The sequence below is a fragment of the Pseudochaenichthys georgianus genome, chromosome 4 (assembly GCF_902827115.2).
Source record: "Pseudochaenichthys georgianus chromosome 4, fPseGeo1.2, whole genome shotgun sequence".
NCBI classification, from domain to species: Eukaryota; Metazoa; Chordata; class Actinopteri; order Perciformes; family Channichthyidae; genus Pseudochaenichthys; species Pseudochaenichthys georgianus.
Window position 1 is genome coordinate 19,953,556 of NC_047506.1, and position 26,443 is coordinate 19,979,998.

Here is a 26,443-nt window from a genome sequence, read left to right on the forward strand (position 1 = left end):
TCCTCTGGCTGCAGATAGACACCAATGTAAGTGGTCCAGCTCGGAAGACGTCGTGTATAGATTTATTTGAACGGAAATTAGTTTCTAGCCCCTTGTCTACCTTACAGTTGTTAATAGCCTTGGGTTTGTGTTTTAACAACTACTGGTTTATGAGTTATTAATCTGTCAAATTCAAACTTTACCAAACTCCGCCTCTGCACGGGGGAGGGGGAGTGCAGCCTGTTGAAGACCACGTTGTGCTCTTTTTATTTTTATTATCTCGTGTGATGGAGGCTCTTGATGGTGCTCCATCAAGAAGAGAAGTGTGCATCAAGTGGATCTGGAGATGACAACAGATGAGCCGCAGGCAGTAGGCAGAAGCAGGGGCTCTGTGAATGACAAGGATTCTACAACGATCAGGATGATTTCCTGTCACGATTATGGATTTAATTCGCTATCATAATTTGGAATTACTTGCATGCACAATTGTAATCTCTTCACTGTTTGTGATAGATGGTGAGTAATTGTTTCATCTCCTTGAGTTAATGTAGGCTACCATAAAAACGTGTGATGTGATGTTAGCTGTATGTAAACTGATACAGTGCTTTTTTTTTTGCTTTTTTTTTTTTGGCATTTCAACACCTGCAAAACTAGAATGTTGTTGCATACTATAATTATCAATGTTCTCATGCATGCCAGTTACAACACTAATTGAAATATAAGTCAAATATTATAACTTTCTTGCTAAAGTTTCATTTTAACGAGATTGAAACCAGCACTGTGATTAATTTCAGTCGAGTAATTGGCTTGTATTTTAACCAGTCCATGCTTGGAATATCAATTAAGACTGTGAGGGTTTACATCATCGCATAGTGATGTCTACATTTTGTAAGGACATAAATGAATCTAACAATGGGGGGCAGCATAGTGACCCAGGGCCTACCCAGGTGGGTATTGTCGATAAGTGATGGGTCTATGGCACTATATGTGTCTTCGGCTTTACAAAACATCCAACAATAACATGTCTTCTTATCACCTCTGAAACAAACAGACAGCTACACAGAAACATGCATCTGTCAGGTGCCTCACATGTGCCATTTGAGGGCCTCCAGATAGGACCAAACAAAGCCCCGTAGAACTCATTAGCATATGAAAAAGCCTTACATGCTGTGGGAGGGGATGTGTGGTTGGCTGGAGTTCCATCTTGGCCTATCTCTCCTCTGAACTCTGCCCCAGGGCAATACTGAAAGACCAGCGGATTCAGTAAAGAGCAAATCCTACATCACCTGTTGTGGTTTCCTTTAAAATAATACATAGATAGTCTTTGCCAATTTCTTTCACCATGGTTTTAAGTCATGTTTTTTTGTAGAACATAATGTATGCACTGCTGGAGCATGCCTTCTGAATTTACTTGGCTGATCCTGGTTGTAATGAAAGATCATTTTGGCATATGGTCAGAACATAAACACAACCCATGATCTGCATCCCACCCCAGGACCTCGGACTATACCTATAAGTCTAGACATGTATTATAATCTGCTCAGGGAGAACCCTGCCAACTGACTGGGGAATTGATTGACCTTAACGAAAGACAGAAGAAAAATTGGTGCCCGAGTTGGTGCAGATGGAGCACAAAGTGTAATTGCTCTCTTCTCTTATAGTCTGCACTCTGCCTGATTGTGCTCTTGAGACATGATTACTTTGTGTGATTATCATCTGTGAGGATTTTATTAGAATATCTCTGCTCATATCAGTGTTGCTACATTTATTTTTCATGATTATGACGAATCATGCTTGCACCCCTCATGCAAAACACACTTTTTCTTTAAGAAATGTGGTACAGTCTGATTATTAATAGAGGCAACACTTGTTAAACTGATTTGAAGTGTCTTTGTAGTGGCATTATGCCCCTGTGGCCCCTCATGCGTGTTCCATGTATTATGAGGTCCGTTACTTCTGGAGCCAGTTGTTCTGACTGGAGTAAGGCAATATTGAGATTCCTTTTGGTACCTATTTGTCTTTGAAGTTTTCTTGCATATGTAAGAGCTGTACAAGTCTCAATGTAGACATTAAATATAAGCAATGCATCATCAGAGATAAGAGGTTTTAAGAAGTGTGGTCATCCGATCACAGTGGTACGTTGTTTAACCATTTAAAACATTATTTTAACTTTATAAAATCATGATGTTGGAAATCCATTGAAATCAAGTTATCTCAAAAATGTTTTTTTTTAAAGATTTGACAAGTTAGCTGTCAAGATTACAGAACATACTATCCTTATACTACCGCACATTCCACTTTGTGAGTTGTTGCTCACATAACTTCCACGCTAAATATGACTTTCCTAACACAGTTCCAGACATATTAAGTTTTGGAAATATACATATCTATTTACGACATTATCTAATCTATAAAGATACAATGATTGCTTTTCATTGTTGTTATTGGGAAGGATCAAGTGTTGATCCTCTTATTAGTATGAACAGCATGTGTTCAATGAATTGACACCTAAACCTCTGTCAGCGTGGCATTGATGTCTTGCTGATTAAAGCACACCGTAAAGTGTCGCCTTAGATCTTCTGTTCATGCAATTGCCATGGTAACAGATTGAACACTGAAGCCAAACAGTTAAATAAATTACCATGGCAGCCAGCCATAACGCCTTGAGAGGCCCTTAAGTTTAAGGTCCTTGTACTGACAGCTGCTACATTGTTTCTCATCTAATTTAAACATAACATAAATGTGCTTTATTGCAGAAATGATTAAACTAATATAGCAATCAAGATTCTGTTAATCTGCAGTATCAAGAATAAAGAAATTATATTCCGTGATATCAATATTTTTTAATTTGATCTCTTTATAGGTGCATCTCCTGACAGGCCGCGTTCAGCAGTGGACCAGTGCTCACCAAACCCGTGCCAGAACAGTGCGATATGCAGGATCCGAAGAGACGACTACTCGTGCTTCTGTGTGCCGGGGTTTCAAGGTGCACACTGTCAGATTGACGTGAATGAGTGTGCCTCACAGCCCTGCAGGAACAGAGCTACCTGCGTGGACCGAGTGGGCCGGTTCTCCTGTCTGTGTTCTCCTGGGTTCACTGGTGAGGGAAAACAAATACATTCTGGGTCTCCCAGGAGCAACAATGAGACCAGCTAATTTAAATCCTAACATAACACATAGCTTTTATGATAGAATGTGTGTGGGATTATTTTTTAATGTGTGAAATGTTGTATAGGTCACCCATGTGGTCACAGCTAGCATGGCTATAGATTCTTGTTGTCATAGAAAACTGGCCAAGTGGAAGTTCAATACGATTATTTATAGTGATCCGGAGTAGTTAATGTTTACTTTGAAATCTTCCCTACACTGATGTCTTGATTTCATTTTAAAATCAAAAAAATAAATCTACCCAATGAAGAATAGATGAACTAGTTAAACCCCATTGGATCAGTCTGCTGAAAGGAGCTTGAAAGCATTAAGCATAAAGATGATAGGATATCTTTATTGCAGAGATACATTTGTCGATACATGTGTATTGTGCACAATATACTGTTTTTAGAGCTGCTGCAGAAGCTGCGCTTTGAAATAAAAGGAGCAATCCACACATGATCACAGCCAGTACACATGAAAGCTTTGTCCATTTTTGCCCCCTGCCCTCAGTCTATGCAGCAAGCCCACTCGCTCTCTGACATCTGTCCTGCTTTGATGTTCACAGGGGCCATTTGTGAGGTCCAGATTGATGAGTGTCAATCACAGCCATGTCTCAATGGCGGTAGTTGCCACGACTACGCTGGTGGCTTCACTTGCACCTGCCTGCCCGGTTTCCAAGGACACCAATGCGAAATCATCATTGACGAGTGCCAAGAGCAGCCATGCCAAAATGGGGCGCTGTGTATAGATGGGGTGAACGAGTAAGTGGCACATCTCTAGTCGCTGGAAATAAAATATAGTATCTCTTGCCAAGTGTTAAAAGACAAATGGTTTTGTACTGTACAGATTTCCTAATATGTTTCGACTTAGAAACAAAGCATGGAGGAAATACTCTTATTCATTTACCTCATGTGATTTGTGAATCCTTGCTTGTTTTAGCTCCAGCTGTGACTGCTCTCACCCAGCCTTCACTGGCAGACACTGTGAGACCCCACTCCCAGCCTGCCTCTCTGACCCCTGCTTCAACAGTGCCACCTGCCAGGACAACCAGGGTGACTACAGCTGTGACTGCTGGCCAGGTACATGAAGCACTTCTCTGGATCAAATATTAGGGAAAACAATGTATTTCTTAGTTACAGCTTTTGAAGTTTTAAAAGGTATGTATTTTAAATATCAAGAGATATGGGTCTGGCAAAAACAGATAAGATGAAAAATGAATTTGTGAGCAGAGAATGAGTCGAAATATCTGCTGTTGAATGATTTGGCAAGGACAGAAGTATGCTAAAAGGTCCCACATTGTAAACATTACATTAAAGCTAGTAGAAACCCAAGATATTTGCATTATGTCCCCTTTAAAAATGAATCCGACCATAATTAAAATAAGATAAGATAAAATAGACCTTTATTAATCCCCGTGGGGAAATTCAGGAGTTTAAGCAGCAACAGGGTGATATTGAAAAACAGGACAGCACAGATTCACTCAAGAGTAATACAATTAAAGATACAATTACAATTATATACAGGTAAGTAACTGTTAAAATAAGAAATTAATTAAATGAACATACAAACATATTTGAGTCCGGATTGTTAAATATATTTATATGTATGTGTGATAAATACCAATAATATATACAAGTTGGAAATCAGTGTCCCAACATTTACAATTAACTCCAATAAAAAGTATTAGTAGTGAAACAAAATTGAGAAAAGACAAGAAAAAGTAGAAACAAAGGAGAGCTGCTAAACAGGCTGCCACTCACGGCGGTGCCAAGTAAAACGATTAATTAATTAAGCTTACAGCTGCATGAAGCCTCATTCAAATATAAATTCTGAGTAATTTACTTATCAACGTGATATTATTTGTATGTATAATATGTGTGTTAAAATGTGCTGTTAAACGCAAACCCTTTCTAACTGTCTAACATTCCAGGGTTTGAGGGGCGTCAGTGTGATATTGACATCAACGAGTGTGGCAGCCAGCCCTGCATGCATGGAGGCCGCTGCATGGAGAGGTCGTGGCAGCATCTGTATGGCAGCGAGCCTCTGCTGCCCGAACACTACCACCAGCAGCATGCTGCGGGCTACATCTGCAGCTGTCCTTCAGGAACTACAGGTAATTACATTATCTTTATGTCTTTCACAGGTCTATTAATATGCACAGTAAGATGTCTGAGCAGGAAACTTACACCGTTTCAAATGGAAGCAATAGCAAGTTGAAAGGGTAAATCCAAAAATAAGAATATATGGCTATTATTCAAAATACATATTCAAAATATAGAATATAAATCTATATATAAATAGACTGGCAAATGTATCTAAAATGGACACACATATATACCTTAACAACATAACAGGTGAGGCAAACAATGAGGCTATTCAGTCAAAGCTGTTAAAGGTCAGTCTCTTCCAGCAGGGGATTCCAGGGAAGCATTGTGAGAGTCACGTTTGCTATTGCCAATCTGATTGGTTAGCGCCCCCCAGTGGTAGAATACAAAACACTTTTATTTTATCTGTGATGTTATAGTCACACAGTTTTCCGTTATATTATGTATGTTTTATGTACGTATTTTTGTCTCGCTGCCATATTGTTGTGTGTTGTTTCAAGTTTGAGTGATAAGGTGAGGTACAACTGATACTATCATATAACAAATTACCTAAATTAGTAGTTGGGTTTATGACATTTTGTCTGCAGGTCATATGAATAATCCATATTACATTTACCACATTTACACTTTCACAGTATATTGTACTGTATGGTGCATTGTTGTCGAGAGAAGATTGTTCCTATGGCAGGTTGTTACATCAGATTATACTTTTCATTTGCAAAGGAAGAAAATTACAGTTTTCTGATTACACAAGACTTGATCTTACTATGTAGATAAGACGGTGAGCTGCTGCCTGCTGAGAGTTGTGTTCTGCCAGTCACTGTGTTACTGATTCAGTAAGGTGGACAAATAGCATTAGCCTAATCCCCAGGATCTGGCTTTGCTGGTCTCCTGACTACCACTCAGCCCTACATTGTTGTAGCGAGGTAGACAAGGAACAGACCTCCACTGGGATGGCATGTACACACACAAACTAATATGTTGCAGTTAGAGGAGTCTGGGGCTATCCTGGAGGAAAAGGTGACGGCATGATGTGGACACCCGCACCATGGATTTGGGGGATTGTATTGCTTGGAACAGGTAATAACCAGGACCGTTTTTTATTAATAGATATTTAGTAAAGGTTTTACATAATAGGTATTTCATTCTTTTTTTCTTTTGCGGGTTCTTATACCAATATTGAACAAATACATGCTGAAACTTAATTGTTATACAATTTCCTGTGTTGTACTATATAATCTATAGTTGTTGCATCATATGGCAAAGGGCCTACTCATTGCATTCATTTTAGCTTTACAATCCAACCACTTTTCTACATCACACATTTTAAATGCTGATGCATACTGTAAACAGCATATAGCATAACCACACGTACATTTCTGGAGATAAAAACATGCACAAAAATTAACAAAGCTTTCAGATAATATTAAATGCGCAAGACATGGACAATTAACCGTTGTAAAGAGTAATACACCCCACAAGCATTGAAAACTGGTTTAAATACCTGACAATTTGACTTCTGCTCGGGCAAATTTAACGTTGTGTTTTAGGCCCCAATTATAGCCTATTACAAGTGGATGAGTGTGACTTGATGGTTGTAAACAGGGAGATCTATTTCCTACAACACCACTGAACAAGGAATAATGACACTGCAAGGATGACATCCTTTTCTAGGCCGTCCCAGAAAATTACCATATACTCATTCCCTTGACAAAAAGTCAATGGAATTATTTTATTTGGGTTTTGGATTATTGCAGAAAATAATCTACGGGGCAACAAGACATTACATGTTTTGTTCAGCAAGATCATAAATAAAAGCTTTTATGATTTCTATAGCGTGAATGTAATGTTTGGCTAGAAATATACTACAGGACATCAAGCACACATTTAAATGGAAAAACCACACTGGTTCTTTTTTGTGTGACACCAAGCACAAGATACTGCATTGGTGCATTTGCAAAATGGTAACACAGAGAGCAAAAGGGATGGATGCAGGCAAATTCAACATCCTGTGAGTCAAACTTGGTGCAAGTTTTTTGATTAGAAGCTTAAGATAAGAAATAAAATCAGCATTAAGAGGAAGGATAAAAAGGAGCAAGACTAAGAGGCATCTAATGGTGAGGTCGCAGATTGGAAAAGAGCTGTATACCCCTCCGCTTCCACACATTGTCCTTTAGGTAACATTAACAACTTAAATGGCGGATTGCAGTGAAGACGACCTGCTCCATGTAGATGTAAAAGGCTTATTCTAAGCTAACAAAAACAAAAATCCTTAGATGGAAACATTATGATGAATAACCAATAGATCCTACTGGTCTTCTAAAAAGGTCCACACTAAAAGTTTAAGAGTACCGTTTGGGGCGGAGGAAGTGCAGTGAGCCAGTTCACATGCAGGCATGCTTGCACCAGCGCGGGACAGTCGCCACCGACAACAGACACCACAACTTCACTTTGCAGCGATAGGCTTTATCAGCATTGTGTGAACTTGTTTGTCAAGGTCTAGAATGTAACAGAAATGAATTAACATGAAAAGTCCAACACTGCAGCTGTAAGTTGTTTAACGACAGTAACACAGTCTAAGGGGATTTGAGTTTAATTAGTTTTTCTGCTTTCTTTTGCTTACAGGTTCCCTCTGCCAGGAGGTGATAGACCAGTGTGACCCCAGTCCCTGCCACAATGGGGGCAGTTGTGAGAGACATGTTGGAGGTTACATGTGCCACTGCCAAAAACAGAGTCATGATGGCGTCCTCTATGGAGGTGTAAACTGTAATGTGAGGATAGAAGGCTGTGAGGGACATAAATGTGAGAACCAAGGCTCCTGCTCTCCTTTCCTGTTGGATGGGTTTAATGGATATACCTGTTCCTGCTCACCTGGTTACACTGGACCCGTGTGTGGGACCCCCACCACCTTCTCCTTTGAGCGCAGAGGCTATCTGCTGCTGCAGAGTCCCCTGGTGGATGCTGTGGTGTCCTGCAACATTACCCTCAGCTTCAAGACATCTCTACCAAGAGCGTTGTTGTTCCAGAGTAACAGCAGGGGGCTGCTGCTGAGTCTGGAGCTGCACGAGGGGCAGCTTCGTCTCACACTCAGGAAGGAGGCCTCTGCTGGGGATGAAGCAGAGAGCCCAAGCCAGGTCCTGGAGCTTCCACACAATGTCACAGATGGAGAGTGGCACACTGTGGAAGCAGTGCTGGGGAGCTGGATGCTCAGTTTGACTCTCTTGGATGATAATGGGAGCTGTGGGAGCCAGTCATGTCACCAGGTGGCCTCAGTCCAAAGCACCATGGCCAGGCTGGTGTCACCTCCTCAGAACACTTTTATTGGAGGAGTGCTTCAGGACTCAAATGCCCCGGGTGAGGTCTCTCCACTTCTAGCATTCATTGGATGCATGCGGGATGTGTTTGTGGACTGGCAGCTCATTGTCCCCGGGGAATGGCTGAGCGACTCTGCTGTTAATGTGTCCCCCGGCTGCAGCCACAGGGACCGCTGCCTGGATGTACCTTGCCAAAATGGAGGACAGTGTGTCAACCTGTGGCAGAGCTACCAGTGCCGATGTCCAAGGCCTTATGAGGGGCAGGACTGTGAGGAGGGTATGTTTTCAGTATTCAACTAATAGACTTTAGCAGGACAGTCAAATAGCAGCAATGCTAAGTAAAACACTTTTTTGAAGTTTGAGATATAAAATCACCAAAAGCAGATATAGATCTCTTTCAACTTTGAGATTGGAGAGGAATATAGCAGGTCACTCTCACCGTAGGACGTACAGGCCAATACAAAGCCACAGTAATGGACGGAGGCAGAGATCCTCTTATCTGGCGTACTGGATTAAGGTTATAAGGGATTCTATTTTGGAAATATACAGAACATGGAGACAGTAAACTGTTAATTACTCCTAAAAACACGTTAAAATAAACAAGTAGAATGATAAAGTGTTTATATGAGTCACTCACGTTCCCCCTGGTAATATTGAACAGTTTACCGTGGACATGTATAGCCTCTTGAGTGTATCCAAGCAGATTACCGATCACACACGGTTACTCACATGTGAACAAATGCTCACCTGCACACTAGCACCGACACGCATGAACCCTGGTCATATGACCTTTCACACATAGCATGTGCTCCCTGCTTTAACTTTGTGTGTTCCCAGTCTCCTTGCTGCTTTATAAGGTCATCATCCCACAGTGGAAAGTGCTGACATGGGACATAGAACATGAGGGCTGGTGGCTGCTGAAATGTCCTCTTTAGTTACCTGTTCTTCTAGAAACCTCAACATAAACTGCGTCAATATTAGTCCGTACATGTTCATTTATCCTGCTAGAATTTAAATCAATCGAAATTACAGTATCGTTTAAATATTTGGTTTGGACAGTTTGCTCTCCACAGATCGGAAAAAACAACACAGAAACGAATAAATGCTATTACAAGTTTGATTTGTGAGTGTAAGCTCTTTTTGTACTGTGGTGGATAGTGACATTAAGTTACATGCACCCCAGCTCTCTTATATATTTGGTGAAGTTTTAGGTTTTTCCTCCTACCTTTTCCCTATTTCAAACTGTTAAATATATCCTTAAATATATAAAACCTTACACTATGGCATAGCTGAAAAAGTCAAGAAGGTGTTTTTCTAAAGCTTACAAACAACCAAGTCACTTTTCTCTCGTCTTTAACCTGAAACATTTTGCGGTCTAATCTTATTCACCTTTTTTGCAGAACATGTGACGGCGCGCTTTGGAACCGATGACTCTCAAAGTTACGCATCTTTCACTGTCACCGATGATCTGGGTGATGGCCTCTCCATCTCCCTCTTCCTGCGCACACGGAGGAACAGCGGACTCCTCCTGGCGCTCGCCAACAGCAGCAGCCAGTATCTGCACCTGTGGCTGGAGGACGGCAAGGTCACAGTTCAACTCAATAACTTTGCGAGCCTGAAGGCGGAGAGTGCGATCAATGACGGGGAAGTCCACTTTGTGAGTGTAGAGGTGGAGGAGGATCGTATGGCGCTGTATGTAGCAGATCAGAAACAAGGGGATGTAGCAGTCAGGACAATCAATGTCCAAGCCGGAGACACTGTGTATGTAGGAGGTCGCTCTGAGAATTGGACGACTTCAGCGTTTGGTGGATATTTTAAAGGCTGTATTCAGGACCTGAGGATCAACGACAGGAGGCTGCAGATTTTTGGGTTGGACACCTCAGTGAGATCTTATCCTCTGAAGTTCATAACAAATGTGACTGCTGGATGCTCTGGGGACAATGCCTGCAGTGTGAGTATAGTTATATTTGTTTACCTCAGCGTTCATTGACTTTTTTTTTAATGTGAAGTGGAGGATGCAAAACTGGGCTTAAAAGTATATTCTCACTCTTACAGTATAACAGCATTTACATATAGTATTGTCAAATCTCATATTTCCATCAAGGGAAACAGACACTAAATACAATGAACTTATCAATGTCTCATCCTCAGATGAACCCATGTCTAAACGGTGGGCTGTGCTACTCCATGTGGGATGATTTCACCTGCACCTGCCCTCCAAAGACAGAAGGGCGGCGCTGTGAGGAGGTCAGGTGGTGCGAGCTGGCTCCTTGCCCCCCAGACTCAGAGTGCAAGATGCTTTACCAGGGATATGAATGTAAGTGGTGTCAAAGATTTCAACTGTTACAAGCAGGGGTGGTAATGCAAGTGCAGAGAAGTGAAAGTCACAAAGCTTGATAGGCAGATTGCAGGTCATAAAGCCATGTTCAGACCAACACATTTATGAGGTGGAATTTACTAAAAAGCTCCCTTGAAACAATGAGCTCACTTGAATCCTTATTATTGGGCAAGTTTTTCTCCTTGACCCATTTCCTTTGTTACTTAAAAGCCCCTAAAGCCAGAGAGTGAGTTGTTTGCCTCTTAGATTTACAGACATTCTATATATGTTACCTAATCTTGTCCTTGTTTGTGGAGTTGATCATTTGTGCTCTGCTGTAATTGGCCACTATGTAAACTAGTTATTCAACATGCTTAGTTATGTACTGGCAACAATCTGCCCACACAGTGTACTGTGTGTGCTCCGTAAAGCAGGATTGGCTTTCGGTCAGCTTATCCTTTTTATGCTGGGATTAGTGATGATTGGGGGTGTTTCCGTCTGTCCCGTCAGCCCCCTCCATGTTCAGTATCAAGGATATCTGCTCCTGGTGACCCCATTTAGCTGCCCAACAGGATTGTATTGTCATCAAACATGACCATGCCATTCTTTAATAACATTGTTGTATTTGAAATATTTCAATTATAAATCATTGCTCTTCCCTGATGCCCTTGTTGTACTTTCATGCATAAAGCCAGTATATAATCCAATACAAAAAGCAAACTGACAAAGTGTTAGGGGTGCAACAAGGGAGTGTGTAAATGTACAGTACATTATAAAAAACTAATACTTTCTCTAATCTCCTAGGCTACTCCAATGCAACTTTCCTGAATGAGAGCACTGTGTTGGTTTACCGGGGAAACGGCCACATATCCCGCAATATAACAAACCTCTCCCTAAACCTACGCACGCGGAAGCGTAACACGGCTATTCTCCACGCAGAGAAGGGCTCCTCTTTCTTCACACTGTCCATCCAGGGTGGTTTCATCTTCATGGAGCTTCAGAGCAGCAGTGGAGAGAACAGAACGGAGGGGGAGGGAGAGCAGGCTGTGACCGCGGTCAGCCTCAGCAGCAGGACGAGTGTCAGCGATGGAGAGTGGCACAGCATCAACCTGCTGATGGCGGCTCCATGGGCACAGAGCTCCCGCTGGACTCTGGTTCTGGATGAAGAGATAGAGGAAGCCAGCACTTCCAGGATGCAGGGAGGCAACCTGAACTTCCTCAGGCAGGGGGTGGACATCTTCTTAGGAGGCCTGGCCCCTGATGCTGGGTGGTCCCTGGCTGGGTGCCTGGGCACAGTGGAGCTGGCGGGCATTGCCCTGCCTTACTTCAGCTCCTCTGATGTGAACTTTCCACGCCTACAGGAGGAGCGGTTCACCCGGACCTCCCTGCTGACCCCCCTCCACGGCTGCAGCGGGGCCCCGGTGTGTGAGCCCAACCCCTGCCTGAACCAAGGGGAGTGTCAGGACCTTTTCAACATCTTCAACTGCAGCTGTGCCACGGGCTGGGCCGGGAGGCGCTGCAACTTCTTCACCGACACATGCGCTTCCAGTCCCTGTATCCACGGCAACTGCAGCGTCAACGGGCTGACCTACAAGTGCAGCTGTGAGTCGGGCTACGCAGGCGTGGACTGTGAGGAGGAGGTGGATATGTGTGAGAACCACCTGTGTGCCCATGGAGGAACCTGTCTGCAGGGAGTAGACAGATACGCCTGCCTCTGCCCTGAGAACTACACTGGATCACTTTGCAAGTAAGTTCAGGTGTTGGCTCACCAGAGAAGATCAAATAAGTTAGAATAAAACAGTGCAAAAGGCTTGTGCGAAATACAGACCAACAGCAGACGAGAAAACAATGCCATAATAAATATTCTCTGTTCCAAACATGGCTCTTCCATGAACCGTTTTGAGCGCTTAGCTAGTTAGTCAACACAAAATACACAAAGAAATGCTCCAATTTGCACAAACAAAGGAAATTCACCCAAACACAAATATAATCCTTCAATGTAAATGTCTCCACATCTCTGCCTCTGTGCAGCATTTCAACCACGCCTGCAGTGAGCGTCTCAGGTGCTGCATTTCTATTCTAGTGTCAGCCAGAAAAGGCCTCAGCGTGCAGCGGTATCTCACTACACAAGGCTCTGTGGTTCGGAGACAGTTTCTTTCTCCTGTCATCTACCGTTTGCCTCGGGAAACCACCAGGGGAACGCCTCGGAGCATTTATCCTGTAAACACACTGCCTCTTGCATTTTGCCTCCCTTGCACGAGGAAAACACAAGTGTCTCGCTAAGACAAGCTGCACATCTCCCTTTACTGGGAACATCTACGCTGTAAAGTTTTCATCAAAATGACTTCTTTTTGTTTGTGTCTTTTGTTTGTGTCTCCTTCTATCCCCTCTCCCCGTCTTCCTTTCTGTCTGTCTCCAGTGATCGCATTGAAGAAATTCCGTGGTACATTATTACATCACGAAAAGTGTAAGTTGTTTTTTTCTTCCTCTTCCATTTCTCAGGTGTTCACTATTTGTTTCCTGTTAGATATTCGTCTCTCAAATGTCATGTACGATGTCTCCGTTTCTTTCGTTTAACTGTGTGCAACAAAGTGCCAAGCAAAGCTAATATTAACGCTTCCTTTGACACCGTCTGTCTTAAAATAAATACCAAATGTTTCAAATGAGTGACAGCTGTAAATCAAAAATGATTTCTGGATTCTAAGTGTAAACTTCAATAACCAAAATGGTATGCCTTTCAAAATAAAAAAAGCCTGTATTTTGTTACCATTGAGGGATGAGTTCCAAGTTGCTTCTGGCAAACAGAAGCTTACAGGGGCCAGGAGAGAAATGGTTGGCGTTTTAATTCTTGTACATGTGTTTTGACTTTTTGATTGTGAATAGTTGCCAGAGGTTTTTAATCGTATTAGTGTGGTCCCCCCCTAAGCCTCTGTGTCCCCCCTGTGGGGAGCTGCAGGAGGGCATGCCCCTGCCTGGCTGATCCTTCTGCTTCCAGCAGACGTAAAGATGCCAAACGCCTCAATACCTCAGATATTACTGCTTGAAATAAAAACAAAATAACTTACTTGCATTTACCTTTTTGCATGTCTCACTGTCTCCTACCAGACGGCCTAAGCTGCCTGTTTCTGTGTGTGGAGATGACACCAGGAACTACACCTGCTTCAATGGAGGCAACTGCACAGAGCGAGAGCTGACCTGTGACTGTCCACCTGGATTCACTGGACACCGGTAGGAAAGAAAAATATATTATGAAATCATTGTAAATAAGATCCAGAGCAGACTGAGATACTGGAACAAAATGTACTATCGTCCCCTGATTCATACTGTAAAGAGAGCACTATAAAGATGGGAGGCTTGACTTGCACTTGCATTAGCGGATTTGTATGAGCTGCTTCACTCAGGCCTCAGAATCAGCTGACGACCAATCATATTCCTTATTCTTTATTAGGATCCCCATTAGCACTAGCATGAGCATTGGCTATTCTTCCTGGGGTCCTCACACACACAAAACATACATAAACATACATAAAACAAAACTCAAACTAAACAGCTCTTCATTTCATGCGATTTAGAGCGCTATATGAAGTGAAAACTAAAATGCCAAAAAAAGGCCAAACAAAAAAAATACAAATAATTGTACAAAGTAATAAATACCTTACACTTCTATTGCCATCATTGTTTGCTGCAGCAGCTTCCTCCATCATTATTGACTAAACTAATATTTAATGTTAACGCGTGTTACTAAGGTTAATCCTCCCTGCAGGGCTCAGATGCTTGAGGAGTGCCCTTAAACAGCAGAGCATTTTCCTCTTCAGAGCCTATTTAAAGAAAGATTTCTATAAATATGTACATATCAACAGTGTCCCTGACTGAATTGTGATTTTGTGTCTGTAGGTGTGAGCAGGAGATTGATGAGTGCATGTCCAACCCCTGTGTGAACGGAGGCTACTGCCGCAACCTCATCAACATGTTTGCCTGCGTGTGCGAAATGAGCTTCGCCGGAGAAACGTGCCAGATGGACGTAAGCGACATTTACTTTTACGTGGCCATGCTGCTGTGGCAAAACCTCTTCCAGCTGCTGTCCTACCTCATCCTCAGTATGGACGATGAGCCAGAGGTGGAATGGGGAGACATTGACTGAGTGTGTGACTGAGTGTGTGTGTGTGTGTGTGTGTGTGTGTGTGTGTGTGTGTGTGTGTGTGTGTGTGTGTGTGTGTGTGTGTGTGTGTGTGTGTGTGTGTGTGTGTGTGTGTGTGTGTGTGTGTGTGTGTGTGTGTGTGTGTGTGTGTGTGTGTGTGGGGGGGGGGGGGGTGCACAGTGGGTGCACAGTGGGGATTGTGAGTGCATATAAAGGTGGTTTCCCACATTAAGCAGGGGATGAGGTATTTATGACTGCAGACTGCACACATTAGGGTTTTCTCTAGTTTGACGTCAGGTAATCGGTACCACAGAGCTGATTCTGTGCCTTAAAATTATACCATCAGTAGCACTTTATTTTTACACATATTAATTTTATATACTTGCTATAGAAAACACATTTGATAATCTCCTTCAAAACCAACAGACAAAATACAGTTTAGGCAGCGGTTGGGGAGGTATCTAATTTCAGCCTAATTGGACTCCCACTATTATCTTTCATATATTTTGAAGCTCCATCATTTTTATCTTTTGATTTTGTTTCTTTAAGGCTAGCTGTGTTTATTGAAAAAATATTTACAACTGAAGAGCTATGAATTCTGCATCATTCGTAAAATTAGGTTTTTTTCTCTTTATCCCTCAAGCAAGATATGTAAGACAAGGTTAGTTTTAAAATACTAATCTTTAAAATACCCATCTTAACCTACAATATTTATTCATTGACTTTCCCTGGTAACATGTTTTAAAAGTTTATACAATACACTCTATTATCAATAATTCTAAGAGAGGACCAACTGCTCATAAGTTAGCATCCAACTGCAGATCATTTACATTGATTATTAGTGTTGATCATTTGACTTGATACTTGATTGATAATACCTTCATTTAATATGATCAGATAATTGTGATAAAAGTGCACAGGATAGTAACTGTGGTCTAAAGGGAAGGGTAGTCTACATTGAACAAAGCACTTTGTGATGCAGTAAAGCACATTACAGAATATGTATTTATAATGTTTGTCATTGAAGATATGCTGTCAGTCTTGAACTGGATTCTGGGAGCTCCATGCTGAATGTGTGAACTATCAAAAACAGTGTTGTAGAAACAAAGGCACCTAGAGGAGTTGGAAGACGGCGAGATGTCTCACTTTGTTCTTGATGTGCTTTCAGAGCACTGCGGTGACTGACTGACTGCGTGTTGTTTTGTACCCAAATACGTTTTTTGTCTCTAAAGCTTCTCGGGTGAGGCGAAGCTATTTTAACCCGAAACATTCTCAGTGGCTCTGCTTGAACGGTACCTATCAACATTCCCCATGCTGTCGTGGTCAACATTTCATAACACTCCTAATCATTGTCGATTCTTCATGGACTTGATTGTGTTTTTGTTTGTCTTTTAGTCTTGTTGTGCTGACATCATGACTGTTACTTCTCTTGTTTGTCCGCTTTCTTTCATAATATTATGTCCTCATGTCCTGTCTCTGTCTTTGTTGTTGTCAAATAAAAGAAAAATCTCATTGGCCTTGTCTGTCTTCTGTCCTCTTTTCATCTTCCTCAACTAATGGTCTTCCATCATCACCACACTTATTTTTACAAATTCATTCCTCCATTTCCTCCTGTACTGTAGATGAACTTAAATTGAAGATGAACTGCTGTACGAATGCTTTTATTGATTTCCTCACTGTGTATCAGTGTGTGTTGGGGAGTGAAGGCGCAGAGGCCGCAGTCCGGTGGCTTCCCTCACACTCAACACTTTATCTCTCTTAACAAGATGTAGTGGGAGGAGATCCCAGAATAGCCCAAGTTCATAGAGACACACACGCAGCCAAGGCGGAGTGCAAAAGAGTGCAAGCACCTGTGTCCTAAAGTGCTGTTAATAGGACCTGCTCATTGCTGTTTAACATGACATTCACCTGTAAAGCAAGGTTAAAGTGTAGTTTCCTAAGTCATCAAATCCTTAGACAAATCAGGGGTGAGGATCATAACACCTCATAACATGCTTCCTCTCTTAATGGGTGCTGGACTATTGTTTTAAAATATGCCTATTCTTCGTCAAAGAAATGGTTTTCTTATAAATGTGTTGCCTTAATGCCCAACATCAGTGCCTGACTGCTCTTATGGTTTAATGATGTCAATTTCCTGCAGCCATGTCTTAAAATGGAGTCTGTTTCAGCAGCAGATGGGTGTTTATTGTTTTCATTGAGAATTTGAAACATTTACATAGGTCTAATGTAATGTTCAGTTAAACCATGTAATCCATATGCAGTTGCTCTCCTCTTTCGTACACCTGCCTCCTCTCTTCCATCTCATATTGTCTAGTGTTTGCGTGTGTGTGTGTGTGTGTGTGTGTGTGTGTGTGTGTGTGTGTGTGTGTGTGTGTGTGTGTGTGTGTGTGTGTGCATCCTAGCACAGCTAGCCCTAATAGTGAGGAAAGAGGGGGAGGAAATGGGAAGCAGTTTTTCAGCGTCGGCACTGATGTGGCCATCCTTTGAGGGAGCGTGGTGAAGCAGGGGGAGAAATGTGCTGCGCCAGCGAAAAAAGCAGCATCTGGTGCTGAAGTGCAGTTTCAGCAGAGCTGCTGGTATTCACAGAAGTTTGGTCTGCTTCACAGAAACATATGAGGGCAGCTTATCTGACACACACACACACACACACACACACACACACACACACACACACACACACACACACACACACACACACACACACACACACACACACACACACACACACACACACACACACACACACACACACACACACACACACACACACACACACACACACACACACACACACACACACACACACACACACACACACACACACACACACACACACACACACACACACACACACACACACCAGGTAGATAGTGCTGACAGCAGGGAGGCATTCTGTGTGTGTAGCTGCTCTGCTGAGGCTTCAGGGTGGCCTTGCCTTGTACCTCAGAGACTGGTTAGTTAGACATTTCCGTGTGTGTGTGTGGGTGACTGATGGCGGGTCCTGGCTGCAGGCTGCTCCGGCTCGCTGGTGTCACACTCACTCTGACAGCCCACTGTGCTGCAGTGACAGGTAAGCACTTTCAGGGAGTCAACAAAGAACCTGTAGCAAGAGGAAAGACAGTGTAATGTCTACAGCGTGAGTGCAGGAGTTATTTTTTGCCTCGGGATATGGATGGTTGTATTTTTGTAAGAATTATGTTTCCAAGTTGATTGCTCAGTGTAAAGTTTGCTGACTTCTGAGATTTCTTCTTTTCATAGTCTTGTGTAACCTGACAGGTTCTGTAGGAGGCTTTAGTTTTAAACACCGTGTCAGACAACATTTGAAGTGTAATGGAGTGATACTGAATGCTGTTGTTGCTGTTGGTTACCTTGTAGCAGCCACTCAAGGTGTCACGACTCTCACACCAACCAGAACTACTGATGTAAGTCAATCTTCTCCGTCTTTGTTAATAATCGGCAACCTGGGAAGTTTTGATACGCCTTGATTCGCTTGGTTTGAATTTAGAGGTCAGAAATGTGTGTGTTTGCATGCGGGGTAATTGTGTTTCTAGTCTGTTTTGTCGCTGCTTGTGTGATGATCACACGGCCAAAAGGCTGTAAGTTAAAAATGAATCTTAGCAGGTTTCACAAGTCATTCAAACGCTTAATGTAAAGCAGCTTCTCTTCCTGTTAGAAAAAAAGCATGTGTGTTTGTGTGAGCTATTTTTGTTGTGTGAGAGTTTCGGGTGGTGTATATGCAAATGGGATCATCAGGCAGCATCTTGCTCATGTGTGTGTGTGATCCTCCACAGACGGAGCGTGCTCCATACAGCTCGCGAGTGGCTGCCGTGTTGGCACCGTGTCTGGTTGGCTTGGCGATAGTGGTGATGCTGGGGCTGCTGCTAGCCGTTGCCAAACTGCGAGAGAGGCGGCAGACGGAGGGAGGTTTGAGTATGCGGCAACTCGATGCTCCTGGTGGTCGCAACCCACCTGCTGAGCTGGGAAACACATCCATCAGCAGTTTGGCAGCTCGTGTGGAGCGCCTTGTGTAGAGGAGAAGTGTGTGTGAGTGTGAGAAACAGTGTGTGAGGAAATAAGCTTCTCTAAACCAAAACGTTTGTTCCTGTCTGTTTCCCCTCCAGTTGACCTCTTCGGGTTTGACCTCTGACCTCTTACTGTCCATCAGTCTGGTGTCCGTCGTCCTGCTGCTGATCTTGATCCTTACCTCCGTCAGCCTGGTGGTGGCGCTAAATCGCCGCGCAACCCACGGCACCTACAGCCCCAGCCGGCAGGAGAAGGAGGGGTCCCGGGTGGAGATGTGGAGCATCACCCAGCCACCGCCTATGGAGAGGCTCATATGACATGCACGCTGATAATGTGGTTATTGTAAAAATGAATGCTCCTGATAACAGATTTAGAACTTAAAGGAATGCTTCACCCACACAATATAATTTGTGTATCAATGACTCACCCTGTGTTACCTCGACAACGTTGGTGTTTTGCTTTCACTGTGAAAGAAAGACTAAACAAACAGGAAATGATTGATGAATCAAGGTAACCCAGGATGAGTAATACATGTGTTTAGGGTGAGGTATTATTTTAAAGAATATCTGCAGCCTGGATATAACCGTGGTCTTCCTTTCCACTTTAAAATACTGCTGTCTTTCTTCACATGCTGGAAGACTATTGGATCTTGTGTCATTTCTTTGTGTAATGGTTCGTCCCAGTGTTTCATCCATCTTCCTGGGATGTTTTGCACCTGGCTTCACCACCCAGCAGTTCATCCATCTAAATGCAAAGATGTCAGTTCGTAGTCTATCATACCTATTAGTCTGATCCATCTTTTTTTTACACACATGGGTTTCATCTGGAAACAGGCAGAATGAGTTAGACAGTCCTTCATTAGAGGATAAATGTTTTTTTTCCATGTTCCTTAATGTTGAAAAACGAAAGGATCAAAGTGTTAGTCCGTCTCTTAATCCCATTGGTTCCTACTGAAGACATTCATCTTTAAAACAAATAAAAAAAAGGCTCTGTATCTCCTAAATCAGCTAGGCACTGTCATTTTATATGAAGTGTTACAGGACTAAATGTAGTCCTGTACATTTCTTAAGATCCGTTTTTATCTGCGGATTAATACACATTTGCTATTCAAGTCAATATTTATTGAAGCAATATGTGAAATTAACTCAATTCAGTGTTTTGGGTCTTTTCAAGGTCTCTGACAATAAGACAAATATAGAATAGCACCATACTTATCCTTAAGATTCATTCACTTCCATCGATGCGTCTTCATTATTGCATAAAAGCATTCAAAATCCATAAGTGTTACATGTCTATACGCTGTTTCTTGCTGCCAGTTTTTATTTATTTTGAGGGTATATTTCCATAAGAAATACTCTCACTCCTCACTGACAGAATAATGTAATTTAGAAGTCAGGTTTTAAGACATGAGCTGAGAGTAGTTTCTTAGTTTCCTCTGGGTTGACTTGTATGTACTTAGTTAGCTGTAGTGTCATTTGAATTGTATATACCATAATAGTGATGATTTTTGTTTATCATGTTTGAAACTGTGAATTTCATTTCTACTTTTAATTGTTGGAAGCTATACAAAAAATGTTCTGGTTAATAAAGTTAATTTATTTTATGCCGACACAATGTTATGTATTTTCTAGTGTTACTAACTGTATTACTGTTAGAGCATTAGCATTGTCTTTCTTTGTATGCAATAATACATAATTCAGTGAACAGATATTCACAGATTATTTCCACACCTGCTGTATCTTTCTATGTACACAAATATTAAAGGTCCCCTATTATACTGTTTTTCATCAATATATTATAAGTCTCAGATATATACAAAACATGTCTGAAGTGTTTGGCTCCAAATACCAAACAGATCATGTCTGTGAGATATTTGGTTAAAAAGAACACAATGGTGCTCTAGGAGGAGATTCAGGTGATAAGGGGGGGGGGGGGGGGGGGATTGGCTAATGGTTACACAAAAACCAAAACATCGTTATGACATCATAAAGTGGCTGATCAGCTCCTTTTCAGACAGGTTTTTATATACGTAAATGGATCAGGACAAAAAGTGAGCAAATCTTTTGTCCGGAAACTTTAAGAATCTCTTTACACAGAGGGGACACATGCTTATGCATAGACGGCAGGACAAAGTGGATTTTGCATGATAGGTCCCCTTTAGAGTATAAATACAAATCCGGAGATGTATAAGCATGAAACAATATCATTTATTTTTAGTTCACAGTGCATACAGTTGTACCAAGTTACTCACCAATAGCACATTAGATTGACCTCAGTTTTTAAGACAGTTGTTTTCTCTGAAATGAGAACATGCAAGTGTGCACAGAATCAGAAAATCAGTTAATGGCATATCGAAGAGTTAATAATCATTACAATACCCCAAAAGAGACTGAAAAAAGGTTGCTGTAATATGTCACTACGATGACAACGTTAATATCTTTGTGAGGTTGAGTGTTTTCACTCCATCAGTACCTCATTTAACGCTGCTACACATCCGCCTACCACACTCCAATTTCTAATTTCAGGACCACTATATATTTATTGATTACTCCATTTTTTGCAGTGTTAGTTATCCTTATTAACACATCAGCAGACATTGAAATGCAAATCACCTGACCTTTTTTTTTAATATTACCTTTAGTATTTCTTCCCACAAACCTCTACGGTTAGATTTAAAGTGGAAATGTTTTATCATACTTAAAATGCAAGGCAGATGGCTTGTATGTCCACAACACCTATCGCAAGGCAAAATAAATGTATAGCGCGAGACCCAACGTTGTTTCCATCATTCTCAATTTGATTGAAGCTCTAAATACTGAAATAATAATTAATTCCAACAGAATAGACTGTCAAAACAAATAACAACAAAGAGGTACATACATGCAGATGACGGTACAATGAGCATTGTACCGTTTACAAGCAAGCGCCAGTCTCTGCTGATTCTGATTAGAAGGGGTCGAAAGCTTTCCAACATGAATGGCTACATGGGACATTTGTTAATATTCTCTATTTTTTTCTTCCAAAAATAAAATCTAAAACATTCAAATATAAGTTGTCATTTTTTCTTTACAACATACAACACCAATCATATATTATCCATGTAAAATAAACTCAAGCCAGCAAAAATACACATCTATTCAGTTGAAAATAAATGTTCCTCAATATAGAATCAACTCTTCTGAGAAATGTGTGTGTGTGTTTTTTTTTTTTTTTTTAAATAGAGTAAGCTCAGAACAAGTGTTTTTTAAAAAAAAAAAAAAAAACGAATAAAATAAACACAAATGATACAAATAATCACTTTCAGAGAAAATATATTGAACAAAGAGAAACATATCCCAAAGTAATTCAAAGATCTTCTATTAAACACAGGCGGGAAGATTCTCACCAGCCACCGCAGCAGAAGCACCGGACTGCAGCCCAGGTGGAAACAAAAACAGCTACAAACACAACGCTAGTACCCAAGTTCATTTAGCTCCGATTCTAAGGACAAAACCAGGTCTGTTTATCATATAAATAAAAAAATCGAAATGTTCCTTACTTTGAGAAAAGGTGGTCTGAAAACATTGCATACACCTTTATATAATACTGTACCTCTTACTGTATAAGGCACACCATACACACTTTCTGTCACCCTCAGCTCACACACAGTTAAATAGACTTTAATATTTATTTATTTACGGACACATGAGGCTTCCCCTACTAGAAACTAGATTGATTGTTATTATTTTTCAAGTAGCATTGTGCATTATAATGTCTGTTAAAGACAACTGACCTTTTTCTTTTGATAATTTGGAATATTTGCATAGTAAATATGTTTTTTTACAATGATTAAGGCCAGTGCAGAGATTTTACTGGAGTCAGTGTTTTTCCCCCTCCTTTTTGGAATTACTAGGACTGTTTCTTGGGCTTTTAGAAGCACGCCAAAGACTTTATGAGCAAATCGTTAACGCAGTGCAGCACTAAAAAAGCAGAGAAATAGCTGCTATTAAACTGCCACACCGACTGGCGTCTGGCATAAATCATAAGAACAACGAACCATAAATGTAATAATCCCTACACAAGCACATGAAAAAGCTTTTCTTCTTTCCTCCGGGTTTGTGGCGACGCAGAGAATGATGGGAACCCACAGTCTCTGGACGCAGCGTTCCTCTCCACAGGAGAGTCTCTTTCAGAAATACTTTAGACTCTGTACACATGACATCCATGTAGCTTCTCTCTGAGGAGAACCGTATTGCTTCATTACAGTACAATCTTCAACCACTGCTTTGCATTACAGTGTGTGACTCTAACCTCCGAGGGCAGAGATTGCATTTCCTCCTGCGAGCACAGCAAGGGAGACAGACCCAGAGAACACTGAGTTATGTGATATGTCTAGTGACATTTTTCTAAATATACTAATTATACGTTTACCCGTCCCAAACAAATGCATCTTTTACTCCTGTTTGAGTACCATTTTATAAGAACTACAGTTCCCAGCTGTAAGGTGGAACTAAAGCTACATATTTGTGTCCCTATTATTTTTTTAATAGTACTGGTTTGGTATGGGGAATCAGTACACGGTGCATTGTAATCTGTTCCCAAAAATAAAACAAATATATCACCAGCTGTATCCTTTAAAGTACACCTTTATGACATCCACTCCAAACTACAGTAGCTTCGAAAAAAACTGGTCGCCATTTTTAAGGTGGACAGTGCAAGCCAGATGTGCTGCAAGGACTACAAGGCAGAAATGTAGGAACATGATGGTGAAGAAAGAAAAGGACATGGAGCATGGTATCGTCAGATCATCCTCTTTTGAGATCATCTCCTCCTCTTCAGAGTGACGGATGTGTCCGGAGGAACGCAGAGAGGTTTCTCCATCTCATTATCTGGAATGCTATTTGAAAACAGCAGCTTGAAGCACATTATATATATATTAACTATTCTATTATTCCAGAGAAATACAACTCTGTTTTAGTACTGCTACTGTAATGTTGCATTTAAGATCTAAGATTACAAAGTACCTGTATAGATTAAGACACCAGAGTATCAAAAACAAATCACATGTCCATTTAAGGCCTGGTGATATAAAACAGTTAGATAACACAGTGTTTAATTAAGAGTGGACTTTGTGTTGAAAATCCTGTCTCACTGTCGTTTCTGCTCAGTGATTTTAGTACCAGGTGGTCAAGGCTGAGTACAATTCTTAAATCTACAAGTGCAAATGTATCTTGATCACGTGAAATGTTTGGAACACAAAATAAAACAGACAATAATGTGACGAGGAGATATCGTCCTTTCATAATCCTCACAAAGTACTGAGAGTTTTCTTATTTCATTCAAGTGAAGCTGGAAAGATCCTCCATTGCCGGCTGGATTGTTGGGCCTTTTTTTTTACCGGAATTTGAATATAAATGTCGATTATTATAGACGGATATACTTTGATGAGCAGTAGACCCAACACTGGAGAAATGTCCTTCTTATCTAGTTGTAGATGTTTGTGTTACTTAGTGAGTGAATAAGGTGTATTTTCTTTAAACAAGTGAACGAATCTCGCCGTACCTTGGCCTCAGTTTGTGTTTTTGAGGTGAGGTTCTCTAAGATAATTCACTAGTTTGAAGAAATTACAACTTTGTAAACTAACAAGTTGTTTTTGCTTTATCAGAGTATCCAATTCACTCAGAGGAAAAGTACCTAAATGGCATTGATAGTGAAAAATGTCACACTGTAGTGAGATTATCATAACTTGTTACATTGCAAATACATGCATTTTAAGTTGTTTTCTTTTCAAATGAAGTAGAGAACTTGTTTTTTAAAATAGTTTTTTTGGTTTGAAGTAAAAAAATCCATTTAAAAAACAATAAGACATTTATTGGTTAAAACAAGTTCTAATAGTCTTACTACAGTGGCGGGTTTTTCCACTTATATCAAGAAAGCAAGGCTCTATTTCACACAGAAATGTGTGAAGGGAAGGTGTGCAAATCATTTCTGCTCTGAGGCTGTTTGTGTCTGTACGACATCATATTTGTTCAGAATGTTTCCTGATAACTGAGTGTTGAGATAAAAAAGCTCTGAGACTGTGGCTAGTATTGTGGAAGTATTACAGTGGAGAGATTTCAGTAGAACGTATGGCGTTTCACAGACAGAGGGTCTTTGAGGTCCCTACGCCTCGTCTGTGTTGTTGCTCTGCAGCGGGTGGGGGGTGTTGTTGCAGTGGACCTGGGACAGCTGCAGGCTGCTGTGGAGCACTGAGCCCAGGCAACACATGGAGTCAATCTCCTCCAGGAGGCCCTGATCCTGCACCACAGCCCCCCCCGAGCTTCTCCCCTGACCCAGGCACATGCCGAACCCCAGGAGCCCCTCCTTGGAGACCTCTTTCTCCCAGGGGATCTGCATGGCAGCGTGGCTGTGCCTGGACGGGCTGCCCTCCTGCCGGCCCTTGCTGCCCTTCCTCTGGAGGGCCTTCTCCTGGTAGTACCTCACCGTCTCCTTGGACAGCACCTTCCTCCTCAGGATGCTGGTGGACGCGCTCTGGTTCTGTCCCTGAAGAGGGTCCGCGTTGCCTTGGGGGTCTGAGACCGTCCGAGCCCGTGCCGCTAGCACAGGAGAAGAGTTTGGCTGAGAACCGGGTGCTGGAGAACTGTAGGTGTGTGTGAGGGAGGGAGATGGGGGTGTAACTCTGTGGGACAGGGAAGGCGAGTAGGAGTAGCGGTCTCCTGGCTGTCGCCATGGAGGTAGAGGGTGGGGGTCCGAGTTGAGTTGGTTGGAGCTGTCTGCCTCCTGGAGCGGGGAGGTGGCTGTAATGGTGGGCACGGGGAGTTTCTTTGCCACCTTCAGGCTGCTCTTGTTGGGCTGGCGGCGAGGGGAGGGGGGGAGGTGTTTCCCGTGGACCGCACTGTCATCCTGGCCCATATTCCAGCTGCTTTGATCCCCACCCCCCCCACCGTCACTCTCATCTGCAGGAGGACATTCACTGGAAGGAGTGGGGTTGCTCTGGAACCGAAGAAACACAAAAATAACATTAAACCAACAACTTCATACAAATATTTGATAGTTATAAAATACCTGAAAATTGTAGGGTGGAATCCATTTCCTTTACATCACCATTTTGCATTTGAATCTCAGACTCTTTTTGGTCTGTTAAATGTCAAAGAACAAATGAATGCTGCTTTATCAAAGTTAAAGGTGATTGTTTTTGGTAGTCCAAAACATAAAGAGATTCCATTTAATATGACCGGAGATATCTCCAAATGTGAGAGGCTGTAGAGCATCTTCCGCCATTTTAGCATTTAAAATGACGATGAATAATAGATCATTTTTCTGGCAATCTGCTTATCATATAGTTTACTGATTGTTGCTGCTTTGGTCCTGCTGACTGTCTGAGTGACACAGACAGAGAGGTGTAACCCTCATACCAATCGCCTGGTTGAACCTCATC

At 41.8% G+C, this 26,443-nt stretch overlaps 2 protein-coding genes across 5 annotated transcripts in view; one reads left to right on the top strand and one right to left on the bottom strand.

Moving 5' to 3' along the window:
• The first annotated feature begins 225 nt into the window (after positions 1–225).
• crb1 (crumbs cell polarity complex component 1) lies at positions 226–20,921 on the top strand. The gene is made up of 13 exons (XM_034081714.2): positions 226–495; positions 2,843–3,079; positions 3,695–3,890; positions 4,069–4,208; positions 5,060–5,242; positions 7,860–8,825; positions 9,949–10,499; positions 10,700–10,865; positions 11,670–12,612; positions 13,285–13,332; positions 13,971–14,093; positions 14,760–14,886; positions 19,125–20,921. The coding sequence occupies exons 1-13, from the start codon at positions 420–422 to the stop codon at positions 19,341–19,343; spliced, it is 3,975 nt and encodes a 1,324-aa protein (XP_033937605.1). The 5' UTR covers positions 226–419; the 3' UTR covers positions 19,344–20,921.
• Positions 20,922–21,213: 292 nt separating this feature from the next.
• dennd1b (DENN/MADD domain containing 1B) overlaps positions 21,214–26,443 on the bottom strand; it is a 108,280-nt gene continuing 103,050 nt past the window's right edge. For all 4 annotated transcript variants that reach the window (XM_034080781.2, XM_034080777.2, XM_034080780.1 and 1 more), the window contains one exon: positions 21,214–25,998. In XM_034080781.2, coding sequence (XP_033936672.1) covers positions 25,168–25,998 — 831 coding nt within the window. In that variant the 3' untranslated portion in view covers positions 21,214–25,167. The remainder of the gene's footprint in view (positions 25,999–26,443) is intronic.